The 24120-nt window shown below is 47.2% G+C and overlaps 1 protein-coding gene across 11 annotated transcripts; it reads right to left on the reverse strand.

Annotated features, from left to right (window-relative positions):
* Positions 1–1398: 1398 nt before the first annotated feature.
* Positions 1399–22862, reverse strand: TTC24 (tetratricopeptide repeat domain 24). Of its 11 annotated transcripts, none has more exons than XM_078874645.1 (14): positions 22641–22862; positions 20629–20887; positions 18782–18933; positions 17627–17864; positions 16562–16774; positions 13243–13371; positions 12218–12339; positions 11007–11126; positions 8995–9071; positions 7200–7334; positions 6376–6558; positions 5920–5990; positions 3824–3956; positions 1399–3098 (listed from the first exon to the last, which is right to left on the reverse strand). In XM_078874645.1, exons 2-14 carry the CDS (start codon positions 20804–20806, stop codon positions 2987–2989), a joined length of 1863 nt encoding a protein of 620 aa, XP_078730771.1. In that variant the 5' UTR covers positions 20807–20887; positions 22641–22862; the 3' UTR covers positions 1399–2986. The 11 variants fall into 11 exon arrangements, with proteins under 11 accessions (XP_078730771.1, XP_078730765.1, XP_078730766.1 ...); XM_078874639.1 differs by having other exon boundaries at positions 6376–6555; positions 20629–21219; XM_078874640.1 differs by having other exon boundaries at positions 3824–3950; positions 20629–21219.
* Between the last annotated feature and the right edge of the window lie 1258 nt (positions 22863–24120).

Below are 24120 nucleotides of genomic sequence, written 5' to 3' on the forward strand. Positions count from 1 at the left end.
TCCCCCCCCCCCCCCACTCTAGTTATTCTTTAACAGTACATTTTGTCGCCAAGACATTCCATAGTGACCCATTCCCCGCCATATTGAACACATTTTTACATTCAATTATGCTTTGATATTTAAGGTTCTTTCGGTAAAGTCACGTAGAAGGGAAATAATACAATAATATAAATATAAAACAATAAAAATTATCACGACGTTTCGACTGCAACACACGCAATCATCATCAGGTGTGAAATCCACAGCAAGAAAATTTTCTTGCTGTGGATTTCACACCTGATGATGATTGATTTCTCAGCAAGAAATTTTTCTTGCTGTGTATTTCACACCTGATGATGATTGATTTATTGCTGTGGATTTCACACCTGATGATGATTGCTTGTGTTGCAGTCGAAACGTCGTGAGAATTTTTATTGTTTTATATTTATATTATTGTATTAATTCCCTTCTACGTGACTTTACCGAAAGAACCAAGAATATGAATCCCTGCAGTCATGAAAGCTTTAAATCAAAATTTATGCTTTGATATTTAAGGTTTTTATTTTCAACGGCTGCCCGCGAAGGGACAGCCAAAGAGCCGCATGCGGCTCCGGAGCTACAGGTTGCCGACCCCTGCTCTGGAAGGGACCCTCCAGATCTACTTTCAGTGGAGGCCCCTTCTGCCAGCCGTGGCGTGAGCGAGCAATTGCAGGACTACGCCTTTACCTTCGACATGCAAATTAGACAAATTGCTCTGGTTGATCTAACAATAGTAATACTTACTCAAAATGAACAAGCAACAAATCAAACTTTAATTATTGACTTCCAATGCATTTAAAAATAGGCACAAAATTCATTTTAATAAAACAGTTTATGCATTTACATAAGCTTATTCAGGTCACGTACATTCCAGAGACAAAATTACATTCTTCCCTCTATTGAGCCACATGATAGGGAGTTGTCAAGGGGTTTCTTGTGGCTTTTGGACCACAGCGAATTTAATATAAGTAATCAGATAATGCAGCTTTTTACATAATACAAACGTATGCTAATGTACTGCCAAGAAATATGAAAGGCCTATCTGTTTTAAGTCCTCCAATTGGCATTGTTTTAAATGGAACTTAACACCTCAGCACAGAGCCTCAACTAACCTGACTGCAGTATAAACTATGCACATTGCATGCCTTTCTGATTTAATCAGAATCTGTCATCTTGTGCACTGCATATCACAGTAGTTTCTTAGAAATATTACACTTTACAGATTAAATTCTAAAAAAATTGTAACATTATTTGAACCTAGATTTGAAGTTTTCGTGGCAAGTCACGTAGGCATAAAATAAAATAAATTAAATCACAACGTTTCAAGCGCAACACAAGCGTCCGTCATCAGGTGACTTCAGCAATTGTGTTGCGCCCGAAACGTCGTGATTTAATTTATTTTATTTTATACCTACGTGACTTTACCAAAAGAACCAAAGACTATTATTTGAACCTTATAGTGATGGTCTGCTGGTCGGCGATGCGACAATCGACTCATCTCGACGAGCTATACACGATGCACCACTACGGCGCAATCGTCCTCGCTGCGTTTCGACATCGCGGAGTGGCACTGATTTCGGATTGATTGGTACCCCAGTCGCGGAGTGAAGTACACCCCTGGAAAAAAATAGTGTCCCTGAAATAAAATATTTAATTGCCTCGGCCATTTTGTATTATTTGGGACCCCGGGGTACTGCCATAAGGATCACTTATACACACCACTTGAAGTAATTGATGTCTATAGGTACATGTTTAAAATGGATTTTGAAAAAAAATTGTGCAGTTTAACTTGGTCATTCTCCTTGTTAGCCCCCATTGTTGGAAACTCCTTTCCTCCAGTCACCTGGTCTGTCAACTCCCTGCCCCTTTTCAAGTCCAGGCTCCAGACCTTCCGTTTTTCCTCTACCTACGACTGACTGCCCCTCTATATAAAATAAATATGTCCAGTTTCTGTACATCGTCCAAAGATGCAGTCGCATTTAGATGCTGTACAACTTCGAATGGAAGTGTATTGTATTGGTGAACACTCCACGCATCCAAGCTCAATGGAAGACATTTGACACACATTGGTGTAAATATTTACAATTGCAGCTGTTGATTATGTTTGATATTTAGGTGCCGGGGTCAGCACCATCGCTGTGTAATCGCTGGCAAAGAGCGGCAAATTGCCAGCTCAGTTCAAACTGAGATACCAGCACTGTGCTTGCAAGCACAGTCAAGACTTTATTCAATAACTAGCCTTTTGCCCGTCCAAGGACGGGTGTATTTCAGTAAATCTGAAACTTGCAAGCAAAAATTAGACCGCGACGTGATATTCATTGCATCAATTCGTGTGCAATTTGGAAGGCCGCGGTGACACAGACTTATTTCATTTAACAGTTATAACACCATATTCATCATGACGTCCTTTTTACTTCTATGTCTCAATAGTGTTACGGAGATCACGTGACGTGAGGGTTCTGCTTTTGTAGTGAGGATTGTAAGTTGACGCTGAGGAGGGGGGAGGAGGCGCCTCGCGCCCCCATGTGGAGTGACGTCACCCACTCATGATTATTAATGAGGGGGTGGGGTCCATGTGGAGGACGTCACCTGTTCATGAGTATTAATGAGGGGGGCTGGCCGACGTGGAGTGACGTCATGCGCGGGACACACAAACATTCTTGGCTCATTACAGTAGTACATTTCGGAAACAAGGACTAACTTACATTCGCTTTGAGGCAAAATTAAGTGGGCTGCAGGCAACTCCCTTCTCTCATAAGTGGCCTCCAAGTTGAATGACTCCCATTACCAGATCACCCGCTGCGATCTGGTTCCAGTGAAAATACATTGGCTCAGGGCAGCACGATGTGTTTATGATGAGTCGAACCATTCTTGGCCACATGCCCTCTTGTCATCGGCGCATCAGGCTGCTGCATCACTGTCCTCGTGAGCTTCCTGCAACCAGGGGAGCCAGCGCTGCTGCAGGGCTTCACATGAGGAGGCACATGCGGGAACGGCGGCGGCGGCTGGTGTGGAGTTCTCCGCCCGACATCCGGCCCGAGCTGCCAGAATGTCCGCTACTCCCGGACGGCCTTCTGTCGCTATGCACAGACGTGACGGCAGCGGTGATCAATTCAGTGAACCTTTATTTTTTAAATGGCACTTCACGTGAAAGAAGCGATTCAGAACGCTTCATATACAATTACATTTAAATTAATGCCCAACACTAAGAAATATAAAATACAAAAACGAAATAATTTCCCCAAGGCAAAATAATTGAAATACAATAATTTTTAAATAATAACAGTTATGTTAATCATAGAGATATTTTGGGTTAGATCACGTAAATATATAAAAGTGTCGTTGAAACCCGCCAACACCCAACACAGCCAACTAGTAAGGATTGTCACGTAAACAGAACGTGCCAAGTCGTCACTAGTACAACACACCGGTGTGTTGGAGAGCCAAGTCACAACATTTACAATCTGAGTATGACATTTCGCCAGTAATTACAACTAGCTTCATCAGGCGACAGCCAGATTTGTGGAGAAGTATAACTGTTTTGTTGGATGATATTGGTCGCGAAAGCCTACGTGTTAAACAGTTATGTTATATGTGGAGCAGTAAAGTGCAATGGTTGGCACTGGAGCAATGTAACGCATGGGTTTTTAACATACCAGGTAGCATGATTTTGTAATAATTTTTAAACATTTCCAGGCAGCTGATTGGGAATCGACCCAATCGTGAATTTGTGGAATCTTTGGCTTGGTAGGTGAGCGTGCCACCCAGTCCAGTCAGCCACCACAGTGGACACTATCCCACTCACCGATCCTCACGGTTGATGGGGTCCTCGGTCAAGCCTCTCTCTGGCCCCGGTGGCCTCTCTGTTGGCCCTGCCATCTGCTGGGACCGGATGGTGGAGTAGGGGTGCTGTTCCGTACCCCATGACGACCCTGTTGCTGGGCCCAACCATCACACACACGACGGGACACGTAGCATTGCTGCTCATCACCCAAGAAAGATGTCTGCTTGTGCATTTTGTGGTGAAGAATGGGGTTGCCTTATTTTACTCTGCCGATCGTCTTTTTTGTACGATCAGTCTCAACAACAGACAAGAAGCATCCAATCCATGTGTAGTGGAAATTGTGTTAAATTTCCCATGAATTACAATAACAATGAAATGTGATGGGCATATAAACCTTATGGCGGTACCCCGGAGTACCATAGTGTAACGGGTTCCGGAGACACTTGTAGAGGTAACTTCTTTATTACAACACAACACTCCAACAGTCGTGATACTCTGTTACAGCCTAGGTACACAGCCTAGGTACACAGCCTAGATACTCTACTCTGGCTACGCTCTGGAACTCGCCCTCACAAGATCGTAGAGTCGGGAGTTCCAGAGTCCCACCACTCGCTCTCACAACATCCCAGGGTCTTCAGATGGCTGGTCGTGGGTCTTGGGTCTTGAGTTACAACTGGCCCCGATCGTCTATGGAGCTCCCCTTTTTATGCCTAGTCCAATGAGGGGTGGGGCCGTGTGCGCTACCAGACATGCCACAGAGCACACACAGCGCCCCCCCCCCCCGTTGGCGGCGCCAAAAGGCTTAAGCGCCTGTGAACCCAACGCCTGGCGTCCAGAGGCTTAAGCGTCTGGACCCCCTGGGAACCCAACGCCTGGCGCCCAGAGGCTTAAGCGTCTGGACCCGCCCGGGAACCAAGAGCCCCCAGCAGCCCCTCCCTTCTTATGTCACTACAATAGTACCCCGGCTCTCGCATAATGTCCGTGACGCAGTCATTTTTAGTCAGTTGATGGTCGGCGATGCGGCAATCGATTAATCTCGACGAGCTGTACACGATGCACTATGGTGCATACGAGCATTCAGGGTTTCAGCGCAATCGTCCTCGCTGCGTTTTGACATCGCGGAGTAGCACTGATTTCGGATTGATTGGTACCCCAGTGGCGAGTTAAGTACACCCCTGGAAAAAATAGTGTCCCTGAAATAAAATATTTAATCGCCTCGGCAATTTTGTATTATTTGGTACAACGGGGTACCGCCATAAGGATCATATTGTGTACCACGGACGTGCGGTCAGGGGAGGCAGGAGAGGCAGAGCCTCACCTGTCATACTTGAATGAAAATAGCTGTTACGAAAAGTTAAAAAAGATATAAAATAAAATAAATATTTAGATTTATTTTTTGTCCACTGATCTGTGTTTTCAATGTAATTTCTGTATGATTTCCATCATTACAGAGAGATAGTAACAGGCACGTGCTTATTGCCCGCACTCCAACCAGTTTCTGAGGGGTTGCGCAATCAGAGGGGAGGCTGAGCTCGTCGCTGCCTCACCTCTCGTTTCCCTGTATTTGCAGCGGAGCTCCGCAAATTTGGCAATTTTGACTATAAAATGATTGGAATCATACAGAATTGACAAAACACAGATCAGTGGAAAATCTAAATTTTTATTTTATTATTTTTTGCTTTTCGTAACTGTTGTGTACATAGAGACAGTTTGTATTAAGCAGAGGAAAAAAGTAAGGTCTTGAGCATGGACTTGAACAGGGGTAGGGAGTCAATAATTTGGGCAGCTGGAGGAAGTTCCAGACTGTGGGGGCAGGAGAGGAGAATGAGCTATTCCATTTTCAAACGTGTAAATGCTTGCACAGGGGCATCATTGGAGGGTTTAAGAGAATAGCTGAAACTGATTGAATTAACCAATGATTCTTTAACTTGAGTTTACCACGTCAAGTATAACCAAATTCTAGTTGCAGAAAACAGAAGGAGCTAAGGATGTCCCAGCCATTCAACTGATGACACCGCTAATGAAACACAAATCAACCTCTTCGAGTCAATACTGGCCATTATGGTCGATTGGTGAAGGTGGCATGAAACGTACTGCTGGTGGAGACATAGACTCACCTGCCTGCGGCCTGGATGTCTGATGAAACAGTGTGGCAGGGTCAGGGACCAGGTAGGTGTCATTTAAGGAGCTGTGGAGACAAGATTAAAATAAAATGGATGAACGATGTATAGTATTTGTCATTTAAATTGAGAATACTGCCCAGCCATGGGGCATCGTGTTTTAAATTATACTATTTTCCATTTTACAAAATCCCGATAAGATAAACAAGCAATGGTACTCAGGCTCAGTTTCACAATGCAGGCCTCAGGGAAACATCGTGGCCAGGGCTTAACTTCATCTGGGTGTGTGTCCTTATCGGCCAGCACATCACATCCATTATATCTATTGCCATGGCTGTAGCTAATAGTCACATGCCACCTCCAGGTCTACCAGCAAATAGGAAAATATTCAGTGAGAAATTAAGCCCTTATGGTGGCAGGAGCAGGAGACATGGGGCATGTGGAGACAGTGACCTGGAAGGTAGGTGGGAGGTGGTGGCTGGGCGGGCGTGATGTCCATTCTCAGGAGCAGCCCTCGGGAGCTGCCTCTGCAGGCCACTGTGAGGTGACTGATGCATGAGGGGCCTCTGGACTGGCCCTGCCGGGCCGTACCGTGGGCCCTGGTGGAGTTCACCCCCCACACCAACAGCGCCTCTGCTGTAATCAGTCGGTCATATGACAAGTACATTCATATTTGTTTGAATTGCAAATGAAAACGTCCGTGTGCAATAATAGCAATTTGTAATGCGTCAATCCATTGTTGGATGAAGGCCTCTCCATTGTGCGTCGATCATGGGAGCTGTTTAACTATACTTCTCCACATTCATCAGTGCCGGTTGGTGAAGGGGCCACCAAAAACTCGTTCAGATATCACTCGCCACAGGTGTTAGCCGTGGCTGAGGATCAAATACAGATTACCGAGTTTATAGTACTGTACAGCAGAGGTGGGACAAAGTCATTGTTATGCAAGTCCAAGTCGAGTCGCAAGTCATCAAATTCATGATTCGAGTCTGACTCGAGTCCAAGTCACATGACTCGAGTCCACATCTCATAGGTGGGACAAAGTCATTGTTATGCAAGTCCAAGTCGAGTCGCAAGTCATCAAATTCATGACTCGAGTCTGACTCGAGTCCAAGTCACATGACTCGAGTCCACACCTCTGCTGTACAGTGTGCTGCACTGTGCCACCAATCCACCCCAATAATACTATGCTTTAGCACATGGTGGATAGTTGCAGTATCATAATTTGTTCATGAGTAACTTAGACATATTAGGCTTGATGACTGGGCATTGCTCACTGTGTGCCAGGGAAGACTCGGGTAGGGGCCGTCCTGTTTGTGGGATCATCCTCAGGGCCCTGAGGGTGTCTGCCCGCCGACCCCACGGCTCGCAGCTGATCCACACGCACCACACCATGCCCGCCTCCTTCATTGCTGGCGAGGGAGAGGTTGAGGCACAATGGGAATTAATCTAACAAGTTCAGAAAAATCATGCATATGCACGAAATTTGTAATGTGTTCCAATATCCAATATGCATATGTGTAGAGGAGCACAATGGCGGAGCCAGGATTTTCAGGTAGGGGGGGCAACCCCTCCAGCAATGAAAAATGATAAGAGTTGTTAGTAAGTAAGGACTTGTCCCTTGCTTTTTATTCGACGCGCGTGCGTCGATGGCACAGCCATCGATCGAGGGTCGAATTTGAACTGTGTGTGATCGGCATCGCGCTCGCTGAAGGTATGCCTTCAGGGAAGTCGTGTCCTGTATACGCAACTGCGCACAATTCTGAGTCACTTATAAATGCTTTGCCGTTACTTATTGCCAATTATTGTCCTATCATCTCATAGAGTCCCTGGCACATAATGATATGCTACACAGTGGCAGTGGGGGTCGCAAAATGCCGATCTATTACTAATACACCCCAATTGGGGGGGCACATGCCACACCACCCACCCTGGCTCCGCCAGTGGAGGAGCACTGCGAGAGACAAGCGCGAGAAAGTGTGAGTTTGTGGAAAGGTCGTGCAAGGGAATGCATGATGCAACCTTACGAAAGTCTCTCTGTGAGTGGGGGCAATTGGGGGCGAACAGGTGTGCGCGTGGGAACACGGGGTTGGCGCCGTGGAGATGGGAGATGGGGGTGATGATAAGGATTAGTTAGTGCGAGGGGCGCCATGGAGACGGCAGCTTAAGTGGGGGCACGTGATGCGAGGGGCGCCATGCAGACGGAGGCTTAAGCGGGAGCACGTGCGGACTCAGAATGATGAGGGATATATAAGCAGGAGTGTGCGTGAGCTCTGGGTCGCCGTTGGGAGAGTGAGGTTGCCGTCGTTGGGAGAGAGAGAGGAACGCGAGCCTGCGTGGACGACATCCCAGCCACCACCGAAGAGGGCTCGAGATGTAAAGGTCTCACCTCATCGCCGGGCGGTGTTGGGTGATCCCCTGCCCGGGGCAGATGAGGAGGGAGACAAAGGGGAGCCCTACCGGGCGTAGATAATGAAGGGATGTCCACGTAAAGGACAGAGTTCTGACGTGCGCCATAACGGGTGTAAGCGTCGAGTGCAGAGAGTGTAAACAAGCAGTGAGAGTACAGTGGACAGATTGTGTATAAGTGAATAAACGGCAAGCAGCCTTAAGTAAGAATCCTCCTCTTCATCTGGTTCTACAATCTTCCTTGGTGTCAAGAAGTACTATTCTACATATGTACAGCTTAAGGACATATTTTGCTGCTCTGTCCTCTATTACCCCACACACAGCACGCAACCTCTATGACAACCTGTTTGCACGTAGTGGTCACCCGAACCAAACAGGCTCAAACCTGCTTAGCTTCCGTTATATAACGAGATTGGGTACATTCCAGGTCATACCATACTTAACATACATTTTAACAGTGAGCTTATTCTATGCAAAATATGCATGTAGTGTGGAAGTAGGTGGCGGCTGTTGGTGAAGCACAGATTGACCACAGCACAAAATGGGCATCGCAAAGGGGGCTCTGAGCATTGACATTTGAACCCTTATGTAACCCCTCAACGGACGAAACATGAGCGATGCCGCCAAGAAGCTTCATCATAACCGTCAACGCGGTGTCCGTACCTTATTGGCTGCGCCCGTTGGAGGTGGTATCCGTAAGGCATGAGGTAGGTGTGCGACTGGGTCATCTCCTGTCTCACCTGCGCGACCCAAAATACGAGCAGCATTTTGATATCTGCAAGCGTTAGCGTTAGAACAGCAACATTTATCACCCCTGCTTGTTTATCGTTATATATCTCTGCCCCTGGCATGGCTATAATCCGATCAAACTTGTAAGGATTTTTTTTTTTGGAAGGCGACCGAACAGCAGAAGTAGGGAACCAATCTTTATTTGAAGCTTTCGTGACTGCAGGAATCCATACTCTTTGGTGCTTCCGGCAAAGTCACATAGGTAGAAATAAAATAAAACAAATTACGACATTTCGATCGCAACACAAGCGATCCTCATCAGGTGGAACACCCACAGCAAGAAAATGATGAGGTAGGCGAGAGATCTGCCGTGGCAAGAGGTTATATAGGTAAGAAAAGGGGGAGGAGCAAGGGGGGAGAGAGAGAGGGGGCGTGAGCACAAGGGGAAGAGGACGTGAGGCGGGGTGGGAAGTGGGCGGGGCTAGAAGTGGGAAGCTGAGTGTGGACACGGATAGGGGGGGGGGACAGAAAAAAAGGTGCTAGTAGACCAGCAGGCACGATGGAAACAACCACACCAGTTAAGGCATTACCTGGTTAATAACATCCTTCCAATGATTGTTCAATTTGTATCCATCTTCTCGGTTGAAGTTATGTCTGTTTATATATCTGGATGGCTTCATGAACAAACCTTTGATAGTAGCCCGAAGGTTTGCAGAGTACCTTGGTCTCAGAAAAAACAATATCATGCGAGCCCACAGCGTTATAACAATGGTCAGCTACGGCAGAGGTATTGGTTCGGCTGTGTTTCAGATATGCCTTGTGTTCGCGGACACGGTCCGAGACATGTCGTTTCGTTTCCCCAATGTAACTGCTACCGCAGGTACAACTAAGTTTGTAGACTCCAAGGTATTGCATGTCAGGAATGACCTCCTTCACAGATGCAAGGTTAACCTGATTGCTAAATTCAACAACTTCTGCTGTTCGGTCACCTTCCAAAAAAAAATCCTTACAAATTTGATCGGATTATAGCCAATGTTTATTAACTTTCTTAATACAGTTCATGGTCACGTGAGACCTACATCTTCGAAATGGCCCATAAAGTGTAGATATTCATAACTGCAAATGCGATAGCCGCACTAATCAGGTACTAGAGGGGGAACATTTTTGACCTGGAATTACTGTCTATAATTTTAGTGCGCTCCTGTCACTGTCAGGGCTTCTTGCAGTGACAGAAGGGAATTGGGTTTGTGTTAATGTATGACCCTCCAAAGGCACAGCATTTGAGAAATAAAAACATATATTTGTATTGGGTGTGATGCATAAGTAGGGAAAATAAAGACTCAACAAATGCAGAATTAACATTGCCCTAAAATTAAAAAATACATGTACAGTTTATACAACAGGCAACATTTTGGAAATTGTACCTTCTTAATATGAAGAAGGGTAAATGTTATTGACGAAAGTATTGAGTATTTGAGAGTCCTATTTGACCATCAATAACTTAATGTATCCCACCTCTGATGTACAACCACGCTATTGCATGGTACAACTCTCTCAGTTTTTACAATCCAACACTCTTTATCAACGATGAAAACACCCATCACAACAGGGAACTGCGTGATGGCAGGAAACAAATATATTTAACAGCACGCAAAGGTGTGCTGCTCACAAAGAGCAGAGAGGTACCACATTGCGTGTATATATGTGGCAGTGAACTTTACGTGGCATCAAAGTTCACCGAGCATGGCACGAGCGCCGTCGTGATGTCACCGCCATTTAGCGGCAAACGGCGGTTGTTGTCGTAAACGGTATTTTTGGTCACATGTTTGGCTTTCCCGAGCTGATGGATCAGGCGAGGTTGACAGCATTGTTAAAACTAGGTTCCAGTTCGTAAAACATTCCGGAGGCTTCTGCGGCGTGAGCGAGGGTGCATGTGGTGTACGCACCGCGGAGGGGGATAGCACGTATCCCATCTGCTGTCCCATGGCTTTCGAGATGCTCACTCTGTACTGAATGGCATCCGTAAGTTTACCCACAATCCTCTCCTGGGCATCCCCAGCCGCTACCTGGAGAGGCAAGGAGGCATTTGTCAGGTTCCATCAAGAACTGTTCAGAAAAAAAGCAGAGCTGGAGTTGTTTTGTATAAGATATGTGCAGTGTGTTCAAAGATTACTCACATCGACACGTTGTAACAAGTCACCTGCTTACACTTTATTCACCTATTCTTGCACCAGTTGTAGGCACTCCTATAACTATCTGCATGGTCACTTAGGTTTAACTTCTCCCCCTCACTTATCCTGCACTCGGCAGCTCTGCTCTCAGCGGCTCCGCACCCAGCGTCGTCGCACACAGCATATCCGCACACAGCGTCTTCGCACACAGCGTCTCCGCACACAGCGTCTCCGCACACAGCAGCTTCGCACACAGTAACTATACATCTCCACAGCTGTCCCTGGAGTGGCAGCGGCGAGATGTCTTCACTCTTGGTTCCTGGCAACAACCCCCTCTCCGCTCATGCACACAACTTTATATCACTCTGCTAATTATCCGAGACCTAACGTGCGTCTCTTTAGCTCTCACCAGGCTGACGCCTGTTGGCCCATCAATCAACCTCTTTGAAAGCAACCTCCGTTCGCAGCACGTGCACTTGCTCGACGTCGGTTACTCCCCTTAATTACTGGCAGTTTGTCGGTGCAAACCTAACGTTGCACACGCACACCTGTTGCCCTCAGTTGCCCTCGGTTAACTGTGCACACCGCATATTTCACTCCTCTACACATGGATCGTTCAATCAAGACAATGACTGTTTATCTACCTTTTTTCCTCCTAAAATAATTTGTACTTTGTCTAAAAATCTTTCTCCCCCACACATTTTCTCCAGCCCCCCTTTAAAACCACTCGTTTAGTGGCTTGTCATGTAAATCTTAAGCCATTTGTCAATCCACTGAGGGCTTTGAGTAATTTTTTGGTTTACAGTTACGATACTACCTACTGCACGACACCTTTACAATAGTTTCATGACGGGACACTTTCGTAACGTGTACAATTTGAAATCGTATATTTTTTTACACCCCATTTATAACAGAAGAAGATTTCCCCAAGGAGCTGTGCTCTTGTGCTCACAGCTCGACAAAGGGGCCTGGCTGCCTGGACGCACCTTGTCCTGGCTGAGCAGCGCCAGTGCTTGCTTGTAGCAGGAGACGGCCTTCTCCGGGTCCCCAAGCCGGAACTTGGCCGCCCCGAGGCCCTCGTTGGCCTGCCACTGGCCGTGCACGTCCCCTGCAAAGGGCAGCAGTGTCATTGTCGTCAGAAGCCAGCACAGGGTGTGTGTATTTATAGCAGCTTTAAGTTTGTTGATTAAATTTTGTGATGAAAATCAGGCCAGACCACCTGAATGTGAAATAGTAGTTGTGTCTCTGCATCTACATCGGGCATACAAAAGAAGAAGAAGAAGTGATGAAAATATAATTTGTTCGTTCGTCTCTCAATCCGCTTGTGCTGGTGAGGGTCTCGGCTGTAGCATGTTGAGCAGGGCGGCCCAGACCTCCCTTTCCCTGGCGACAGACTCTAGCTCTATTCCTGGGGAATATAATCGTTTACAATATTTGACCTTGAGTGGACGAAAATTGCCAAGCGCGATGGTGGCTACAACTACTGCTCCACCAAAGGCCTAGGCGCGACTGGCTATGATGGAACGGAACGAGCGAGTGAATAAAGACGAGGATTAAGATAATTTAGTGATATGAATATAGACAGCCGTGCACTGAGCGAGCGAGACCAGACATGGTAATTTGTACAAAAAATTTGTACAAAATATATTTACTGAGTGGACGAAACGAGCAGAATAACTCCATGAAATCCACAGACTGAGACTCGACTAATATTTCACAGGTTGTCGTCGATGAGACTAAGACTAAAATAAATCATTCGGACTGATGGTGGAGGTGATGTCACGGCACTGTGTGGGGGGATGACACAGATATGCTGTGTGGGATGACCCATGGATGCTGTGTGGGATGTCATGGACATTCTATGCGGAATGACGCAGCACTGCGTAGAATGGCACGAGGATGCAGTGTGGGATGGCGCAGCTTCACGTGGGCTGGCACAAGGCAGCTGTGTGGGATGACAAGGGGGGTGCAGAGTGGCGGTGGCGCGGTGGTCACTGCGGGCTGGGTTTACCTGTGTCGCGGAACGCCTGCAGAGCGTGGAGGTAGTTCTCCGCCGCGGCCTCGTGGTCCCCGAGTTGGCTGCACGCGAACGCCAGGTTACAGAAGCACTGGCCCTGAGCGTTGCGGTTCTGGAGCTCACCTACATCGTCCAACATGCGCAAGGCAAAGATCCCCCCCTCCGTATAGCCTCAACAGACTTTTGGGGACAAGTGCACGCGCTCGCATACAATGACATAGCCCCCCATACTGACTGACAGTACAGACTGTTGCACAAGTGCTGTAATCGAGTACTGATGATTAAGTCTGGCTGGAGGAGGTGAAGTATGAACAAATAACCCCCATGACACGCACGTCGTGGGGAGACCCTCATCCAGCAGTGGAATGACAAGAGGGCTGTATGTGTACATTACGTTTGGCAGGGTGCACAAGGGGTGTGGAGAGTGGGGTGTGTGCCAAGAAGCATTAAGTTTGTTGATTAAACTTTGTCTTCCCAGTGCCGATGTTTACAAAGTGCACAAGGCACTCATTTAAAGCTGCGTCCATATAGGGGAGACCCAGGACAAGTTCCGTTTTCAACTTGGCACTCTTGTTAAATTGTGGACATGACATGTGACACCGCTAGTGGGCAGAATTTCTTATGGACAAGGTAACTTGACACTCACTTGACCTTCAACAGCACTGCCCACCCACTCACCTACCCAATGCCTAATGCCGATCCATTATATGATTTTGAATTGGGGTACTGGTCTCACGTTATGTACCAGGCTAATGTAATAATAATGGATAAGCAGGGCAAGAGCCCAATATGCCAAGGAATTTAGATAAACTTACATTTGTTTGTCATGTCGAATCCGTTTGCATAAACTTTGAAACAAAAGCTTTCAAATTACTACTCATTCATTTAATTTAATGGAGTGGTCTAGAATGATTTATCTGGATATTCGTACATACATAGAAACATATATATTAGCAAATGATTTATATCAATACTTAAAAAATACATTTTGTGCTGCAGCAATTTATGAACTACAATGCATGTATCATAAGCTTATGAATCGAAATCAAAACGCCTTATATTTAAGAATTACGATTTGCCATATTTTTTCATTAGGCTTACAGTTTAATGTTACTTTAACCATGTGACTGCTCCCTCGTCGCGAGTGCGAATCCAACCCGTTCAGCGAAATCGCAGAGCACATTACTGTTATTGCGCGTTCATTTTACATAGTGTTAAACGCCCATGTATGCAGCTTATACTGGTAGGAACGAAGTGAACCAGCCTACAATAGATTATATCGTCTGTCCGTCCGATGTCCGATTAGGTGTAGCAACATCGCCCCCTACTGCAACCACTTGGCAGGACCCTACAAAAACCTTTAGACTCAGTGAGGCTTTCCTGGCTAAACAAGTGTAACATTCCCTTATAATTCCCTGAGATAGTTTTTAATTAAAACATTTAAATTAAAAATTAACTCACAGCGGCCTAAAGCCTACAGCTAGGCCTAAAGCCTAGAACGAGGGCTCAAACTCTCCCTTCGTATCGTATTTGTTCGTTCCTACCAGCCCACCCCGCAGGGACCTGTTTTTATGAGGGCGGTGATGTGGCCCAGCAGTATCGCGTTTGCCGCTAGTTGCAGCAGTTCGCTGTTTAAATAAAAAAAGCTGCCCTGGTTAATATTGCACGAGCATTCGCTGTAAGATACACGCCGTGTGCTTCAAAGTGGCCGTTAAAGATCCCGCAATGTCATTCTATATGAATAGCCATTCTGCGCGGGCATCATGTTCCAAATTTGCCAATTAAAAAAAGTAACTGCAAATTACTCAATTGGGATTGCGCATTACATCGCCCTTGACTGTGACACTACTGCAATATTACCTCTGCGATACAGCACCTTCGTGATAGCGTTACACTATATTCTTAAGTTTTTTCGGTAAAATCGCGTAGGTAAAAAATTAAAATGAATAAAAGTAAAATTAAAATAAAATAAAAATCACGACGTTTCGGAAGCAACACAAGCTTCCGTCTTCAGGTGGAACAGTCACAGCACGATAGCTGTATCAAGTGAGAGAAATTACAGGAAAACCGTGTCTTTATATATACTTTTTATCCAAGGCGCTTTACAAAGATACCTGGTACAATGAGGGTAGCTAAAGGTGATACGGTGAATAGGGATGGGATATGGGGAGGGAGGTCAGTGGGTATGAGAATTACAGGGTACCTAGGGATGGAGGGAAGGATGGGCCAGGGAGAAAAGGTGGGTCTTGAGGGAGGAGCGGAAACTGGACAGGGAGGGTGCTTGCTTAATGTGGAGGGGAAGTTTGTTCCAGTAGGGAAAAGGATCCGAAACGGGATTGCGCACAAGGAGAGAAGGGAATGGTTAGGAGTCGGAGAGATTGAGAGCGGAGTGGGCAGGAGGGGCCATAAAACGAGACAAGGGAAGTGAGGTACAGTGGGGCTAGGCCATGAAGAGATGTATATGCTAGCGTAAGGAGCTTTAACAGACAGCGGTAGCAGATGGGGAGCCAGTGCATTTCTATAAGAAGGGCGGAGGTGCGGGAGCAGTGTGGTAGGTTGTAAATGAAACGTGCTGACGCATTTTCATCTTTTGTCGTGGAATGAACGCATAGGCTGGGAGACCAAGTAGGAGAGAGTTACAGTAGTCTAACCGAGGGAAGATGAGTAAGTGTATTAGTAGTTTGGCGTTGGACTGAGTGATGAGAGGACTATTTTGCGAATGCTTACAAGGTGGAAACGACAGGTGCGGGTGATGGCGGAGAGGTGAGGGAAAGGGAGGAGTCGAAGAGGTCACCAAGGTTGCGGGAAGAGGACAGGGGTGAGTGAGAAGGGTGGGAAGGTGATGGTGCGGGTGGGTGGAGGGAAAGAGCAGCGAGGAAAAGGAGAACCTGGGTTTTAGAAGGTTTGATGGCAAGCAAGTGAAACGACATCCAAGACTGAGGGGCGGTTTGGTAGGCTGAAATGCGAGAAGAGAGGTCCGGAGTGGAGAAAAATAAGAATATTTGGATGTCGTCAGCGAAGAAAGTGCGGGAGAAGTTAAAGGAGGAGACAAGTGTTTCGAGAGGGGAGCTGTAGAGAGAGAAGAGAAGGGGGCCCAAGACAGGGCCTTGGGGAACACCTGCTGTGACGGGTGAAGGAGGGGTGCAGGAGTGATTGAAGGAGACCGAGGATGAGCGTGAAGAGAGGCATAATTGGAGCCAGGATAAAGCAGTGCCGGAAATGCCCAGATTAGAAAGAATGATAACGGTGAAAAAATACCAGGACGCGTAAAATCAAACGTCATCTGTAGCCGCGGTGCCACCGCAGCGTGTACCGTGCAGCGAAGCGGCGTGCCGGTGAAAGGCGAGCGCCAGCTGGAACTGCCCCTGGGAGTTGCGTACGGCCCCCATGTTCTGCAGCACGGCCGCCCGGCGGGCAGCGTCCGCGACGCCCTCGCTCAGTGGCAGCGCCCGCTCAAAGCAGTCGACGGCGGCCGGGAAGAGCTGCAGCTGCGAGAAGCTGAGGCCCAGCTCGTTGTAGAGACGCGCTGGCGGAGGGAATTGAGATACCGGAGGGTTGGTGGCGGTGAGGGGGGGCAGGCTAGAGATGTGTTAATTTAGTCAGAATATTTTGTTCTAGTCACAGTCTTGGTCTAGTTGGTGACAACCTATGGAATATTAGTGGAGTAATTCTCTAAGTTTAATTGACCAAAGTAATCAAACGTTTAGTCAAATGTTCTTAGTTATTACATTTTGCTGTGGGGTGGGGAATTCCCCCAATATTATCAGGGCAGGCAATCAGTAAACTGAGTAAATCCGTATATAATTGTAGCCAATAATTATTGTAGTCTTCTAAAGCGCACTGCAGTCTAATAACGTTCCTAAATTATTTCAGTCTGCATCTTCATTTAGGCTCATTAATTTAACCTCATAATAGTAGCGCCTCGGTCTCTGGAGGGTAGTAATCGTAGCTATCATCAGGTTTGCTGATTTCCATCCACTTATCGTCATGGTTGACTGAAATAAAAAAAAATATCAATTGTGGACAGCAATATTTTTCGGTAAGCAGCCGATATATTTTTTTCTCGACACCACCAGGGAGACGCCAATCGCAGCCGTTACGGCATCGTGGCCAGAGGTCGCAATTGGGTACCCGATACCCGTACCCTACCCGATACCCGTACCCTACCCGATACCCGGCTACCCGACCCTGGTGCGGCCGGGTACGGGTAGGCCGTGAGTCACTGGTGAGTAACCGTTTGTCACTCATTTCGGGTACGGGTACGGGTAGGGAACGAGTACCCGTACCCGACCGGGTATGGATACCCATTTGCGACCCTGGTGCGGCCGGGTACGGGTAAGGAATCAAAACCCGTTTGCGACCTCTGATCATGGCTCACCCAACAGCGCGTCGTTGTCACGGACGTGAGTACAGGCGGAGCGGCACTCCTCCAGCACGGACACCACGGCGGTGCCAGCGGTGGCGGGTGAGCGCAGGAGGGCCGCGCCGGCCTCGCACAGCGCCTCGGCCGCCTGGTCGGCCCGGCTCGCGCAGCGGTAACTCCGTCCCGCCGCCAGGAACCAGTCGGCCGCCCGTGCCTCCTCGCCCTGCTGCATGCAGCACTGGCCCAGCTTCACCTGCAGTAGACAACGGTGCCCGAGTGCCTGAGTACCAGAGGTGAATATGAGAACTTCCCAAGGAGGGGAGGTTGTGAGGGTGGGGGGCTCCACAAAATTTAAATATTTTAAACCGGGTTCCAGCCTAAAAATAGATTTAATTAACCCAGCGCATTTTCTGTGGTTAATATCGATAAAATACCAATGTTGTGGGTCTTAATGGGGCAGCGGTGAAGCCCCCTCATTGGATCAACCACTGCCGTGTACATAGATTACGACGGTGACACTTTTAGCCGATTCTCACTCGTGTATGTTTACTTGTCTTGTCACTTTGTGACCGACTCGCACTGGTGAAGTATGGTCAAACAACCCACCCAGAATCTGCACGGCATGGGGAGGACCAAATCCATCGGTGGATTGACAAAAAAACTGTACATATGGTGTTGCTAAACTAAACAATTGTTTGATTTTACCAGATGTTGCTCAGTGACCTATGTAGCTCTTTTTCAGAAGAGATCTGACCACCAATGATAGCTCAATGAAGTGGTTTATCATGTGGAAATTTATGGCAGCCAAATAATCTCGACTTTGCCTGGGTCTTCGTATGGAGATGACTGAGGGTTTGATAGTCCCCGCGAGCATGAGGGTTGCCATCTCTGCACTACAAAAACCTGGGACGTATCATGCAGGGCAGAATATCTTGCAATTCCGGCAGAGCGAAGTACAGCACGTCAATGCATCGTCTTGAGTGGTGTGTTATCACCATTGGAACCTCAATTGTCAGTAGCAAAATATGATCATTGTTTTTTTACCCTTTTATCTGGCAACAAAACTGACGCATTCTTTTTTTCTTAATGCCCCTGAGAAGACAGATCTCAGAAGAGGACGATCCTGGAAAAACCAGGACAGATGGCAAACCCTCGTGAGCGGGCACGTACCTGAGCGTCGGCCTGGCCTCCCATTTGGTCGGCTCGGTACTGGGCCAGCGCGTCCTCGTAGCAGCGCGCGGCGCTGGCGGGGTCGTGCAGCGCCTCGTACGCGACGCCCAGGTTGAAGAGTAGGTCCCCGCGCTGGTCGCGGTCCTGGGACCCTTCCGCAGGACACGAGGGGCGCATGCACAGGGAGGAACGCGGCAACCATCGACTGAGATCCACGAGGGGTGGTGCACGCCCATTATCCGGTGCTTTTGGAGGCGAGGGTTTTGGAGGATCACAAAGGTTTGTGAAACTCCCCAGCGAATTAAACTAAAAACGAAACCATGTTTTATTTTACCCGGTAAAGCGCACTGAGCTATATAGCTCTTTTTCAGAAGCAACATGACCACAAATGATAGCTTATCATGTGGAAATTTATAGCAGCCAAATAGTCTAAAGGCACGTTTCTCAATGTGGAGGGAAAAACCAGAGGAACCCGGAGAAAAATCCACGGGACCACAGGGAGAACATGCAAATACGAAATATACAGGCGTCAGGGTTGGGATCGCACCCACGACCTCCTGCATACCAAGTGAGGTAGTTAACATCTCGCCACAGTGGAACCCCAAATTAAGCTGAGGTGCCAAGATGTTATTGTATTGTAGATAGCAGTACAGCAAGTGGGTATTTGAGCCCGTCTTCGTAAACTTTTTTGTGTTATTGTCTTGTATGTGTGGGTTTTGTCTGGTTGCTCTGATTTCCTCCCACACACAAGCCACTTCGTAAAGGAATTGGCAGAATATCTCAAAGCCAGGCCTTTCTGAAAAAGATTCTTATAACACAATGTGGTTTCTGGGAAAAGAATACCATTCAAATTTGGTCACTGACTTGTCAGAGTGAGTTCTTCATAATAAAGGTTTTTGGGTTAGACCGCGTCAATATAAATGTGTTGTTAACCCACTTCCATCTGACACAGCGAATTAGTAAGGTTTGTCACGTGAACAAAACATGCCAATTAGTTACTACTGCAGCACGCCAGTGTTTTGGAGAGTCAACCCAGAACATTTACAATTTGAGTACGAGGTTTTGATGGTGATTACAACCAGCTTCATCAGGAAAATTGCCAGAATTGTGAACACATTGATAATTACGAGATCTAACCCAAAAACATTTCTGAACAATATTGCTTGCAAAAGCCTACGTGTGAGAGTGAAATTTGCCATGAAGTGTTGGGAAGGCCCAACACTTTACATTTGTTTCTGGTCTTCATTTCAGAAATTGACAAATCATTCTCTCGATAATGTTCCAATTATGCCATCGGTGTATCATGTCAAAAAACAAATACAGAATTGTCACAGTGAGCAGTGAACCTACCTTGTTCAACTCAAATTGAATATTAGGCCTTTTTGTGCTGTCTACAAATGTTTTAATTGGTTAAGACCTTCAACTCATTATACTTGAGGTGGCTCCAACCCAAATTCGATCAAAGTATCTCTGCAGTGTCAGCCAAGTGCTCTGAATGTGGTATCAGCCCCTGAGACACCTGGCCACCTAAATCAATAAATTATGAATATACAGCCAGATGAACTTCAGCTCAAGTACTAAACTTTATGGACATGATTCCCGCATACTGGTGAAAACAGCCTTTATACCCACACATACATCAGGCACTAACTCTTTTACTAGACCATTCAGTCGATGGCTGCCTTCTCAACGGTGGAGACATTGCCAGTTACGGATGGAAAGGATAGACATAACAAACACATAAAAAACACTCTCAAACTTGGTTGGAAAGCGTTAAAGCAAATACACCGAAGTGGTCACAGAGGGTCGTGAATTCCATCAGCGGTCTCCGGCGTTGCGAGCCTCACCTGCTGCCTGCGCCTCCAGCAGGTACTGCAGGCCCTTGTCAGCCTGGTCTGCGGCCACGTGCGCTGCGCCCAGGTTGAAGGCGCACGCAGCCCTCGCTGCCGGTTCGGCGAGCTGCCCTGAGCGCTCGTACGCCTTGCGGAAGGAGGCCAGGGCGCGCTCGGGTTTGCCGTCTGCCATCTCTGAGCTGGCCCGCTGCGTCAGCCGGTTGACCGCTCTTTGCGCCTCGCCGTCCCCTCCTTCGCCCGTGCCGTTGCCGTGCTGCGGAGGGGCCGGAGGTTTGGGAGTGTCATCGCCACAGGCGTTCTTCTTGCGTCGCACGCGGCCGTTCTGTACGGACTCGGCGTCGAACTTGACGTGCTTCTTGCTACTGGTGCTCTGAGCCGGATTTAAAGCACCGTTGAGCTGCGTCTCTCTGCTGTGCATAGAGATGCCCTCTGTGCTCTCCTCTCCGTATAAAGAGGTTCCACGTTGGTCTGGAGAGGGGCTATGGTGTGGCCGCTTTGGGGAGGAGGTGCTGGCAGTTTGCGGTGTCGTGTCTGAGTGCGAGGTCCGATCCGTCGGCTCCACCGAGTCCCTGACTTCGTGGGAGTCTGTTTGGGACATGTCAACAGATGACCATTACCGTATGAATAGCCCACAGTGCGACCGCAGTCCTCAATTTCAAATCATGGACTGCACAGTACAGTACACTAAAGCCAACTTCGAATATTCGCCAGCAACATTTAAAATATTAACTAAGCTACTCCTGAAGTCATCCACCGGATCACCAACCTCGACATGAACACACGATAATAAACGTTACTGATAAACTCCCCGCCATACAAAAGAAGAAGCAGACGAAAGTAATCTTGAGTATTGCCATCAACAGCACTAATATTACTACTGTTGAAATTCACTTTAATATGATTGCCATCAACACCATCATCATGAGCAAGCAGCAGCAGCCACAGCGTCGTCATTTCATAATAATATCACAAATTCCACCATCGCCAGTCTAAGAATGTTTCCCAATGTTGACAGCTGTGCTACATTAAGAGCTTTTAGCTATGTAATTTGCTTTCAATAAAGGTAATTTTTATTCAGTGTTGTGTAAAAACAAAGTGTGCATGATTTACAATGGCCCACGCAGTGCATGGAATTGTTTTTCATTTAGTTTTGACTTATCCGCCTTCCACTCGTGCTCACAACCTGCAATCATGAGTTAGGATCACACCCACACACCCGCAGACAAATAAACGCAAATCACATTTACACTGTGAAAGTTAAATAAAAAATAATTGCCGAGTGCCTGACTGACATGGGTGCCCCTATCCAGTACCACTGCTCAAGCCTACAAGGCAATCAAGGCATCTTTGCCCTGGAAAAAAACATTGCCCCATACAAGAGGAAATACAAATATATAACACAGAAAACTCAAGTAGGGGAACCTGAGAAGACAATGACACTGACTTCAACTTAGCGACACATGGCGCGCATCTAAGATTACGTGTACCTGAGTGAGCCAGTTGCATTATTATCAGGTAACGGGAGTGAAGTTTTTCTTTCTAATGATTTCCTAGTTCAGGAAACAAACACAAATCGGAGGCATGATACGAACAACCGAGAAGAGTAAATAGGCTTGGGTAGGTAACATCGCTAGGCAGAATGGTGGTCGATTGACGAGGCAGATGACGAAATGGCAGCCAAAAGAGAGAATGCGACCACAGTGGAGAGTGAGTAATGAGATCAGTTAATTTGCGGGAGTGATATGGAGGGTAGCAGCACTGGACCGTGAGAGATGGAAGGCCTTTATCTAACAGTGGATAGAAAATGGCTGATGATGATTATGAGAGTTTGGTGAGTCTACATATAGAGCAACAAAAGTGACATTTTACCCGTGAGTGGCAGGATTTAGCAAGGCCACGCAAAATACTCTACAGAAAATAACACGGATGAAGTATTCATCTCACGAACGGTGGAATTGAGCAAAACCCACGCATAACGCGACACTGAGCATCAACTACGAACTCACCCATGGTGTGGCTGGGCAGGCGGGCGAGCAGACGTCTCGGGGGCTATGGATGGAGCGCACACGCACGCACCTGCCCTCTCAATGCCATTGCCCACTCTGCAGATGGTGCTCCCACGGACGCGCCTTCCAGAGCAATGTTTTGTCTCCAAGCGTCCCCGTGGTTAGGGGACCATGGGGGGCCGTCATTGCTAGGGAATATCGAAACACAACACTCTGTGGGGCCGGGCGTGTCAGCGTAACGGGAGACATCAACAGGCACACGCATGGACCAGGCAGCTTAGAACATTCGTGTCACCTGCGATGAGGCACAAAGCGGGTGCCAGTGTCACGCTCTGGCACGCGCCCGACCAGACGCTGGGTTGTTGTTTTTTGGGTTTAGTAAAAGTACCGGAGGAATTGCACGAAGTAAGATGATGTGTGTCATGTTCTTTCTTGCTTTCTTTCTTTATTTCCACTACCCCGTGAATTATTTACGCAAGCTTTGGTTTTCAGAGAGGAATGCCCCGGCGGGTTAGACGGCGTACATTATTGATAACGTGGCAACGGGCGCGGGGAGCGTGCGTGCTTTGTGAAGTGGCATTTTGACCGACCACCAGTGAACAAGCCACCCAAGCCTTGCCACAAGGACGTGCGATATTGGGCACTTCACCTGAAGAAAGGACCTGTACACATTCAGGCCTCTTGAGGCTAATGTACAAGACCTTGCTAGCTGTATAACACACCTTGAGTAGATGTACTTACTTTACATTGACTTAGACAGGACATGAAGGGATATTCAAACTTTAGTTGTATTGTACAAGTGACCAGTGATGGTTACAGGCACTCACTCACACAATTACTCTTCATCACTTACTTAAATGGTGGCAGGAGGGGATACAAAAAAACCCTCAGGGCGAAGGGGGCATGACCCAGCCAATGGTAAACCTGAACCAAGTACAAACGCGAGACAGAACGAGTAACAATATGATCTGTATAGCACAGTATGCGCTAATTCTCACCCTCTATGCAAATGAGGTTTGGCCCATATATACAAAATAGTGCAGTACCACCATTTTTTTCACTTGACTATAAACATTGGATGGCAGTCTGAACCTTAAGCAACGGGGGGGGGGCGCTCATCCCCCTCCTGTCCCCCCCAATGATGATAATCATCAAGAAACACTGCCTCTTCGGTTATAACTGAACGAGAATATTCGTGTTTCTTTCGGTAAAGTCACGTAGAAGGGAAATAATAAAATAAGAAAAATAAAACATTATTATTTCCCTTCTACGTGACTTTACAGAAAGAAACAAGAATATGAATTCCTGCAGTCACGAAAGCTTTAAATCGAAAATTGAACGAGAATAAGCTAACATTCCTGACCATTACCCTTTTTACAGTAGAAGAGCCATTGCTAAAACGTGGTTGTTCTTACAGTAATTACAGCAACGTTTCTACAGCACTACCAAAACGGTAGTTGGGATGTATTGGTGAGGAGTC

Source organism: Lampetra fluviatilis, chromosome 39 (assembly GCF_964198595.1).
Source record: "Lampetra fluviatilis chromosome 39, kcLamFluv1.1, whole genome shotgun sequence".
NCBI classification, from domain to species: Eukaryota; Metazoa; Chordata; class Hyperoartia; order Petromyzontiformes; family Petromyzontidae; genus Lampetra; species Lampetra fluviatilis.

Bases quoted from the DNA above. Each gene is read 5' to 3' on its own strand.
- TTC24 (XM_078874638.1), bottom strand. The intron at 7,335-8,994 runs GTACGGACACCG...CTCCCTCGCCAG, and splicing joins CAACGGGCGCAGCCAATAAG to CAATGAAGGAGGCGGGCATG. The intron at 3,957-5,919 runs GTGAGTCTATGT...GGTTGGGCCCAG, and splicing joins GACATCCAGGCCGCAGGCAG to CAACAGGGTCGTCATGGGGT.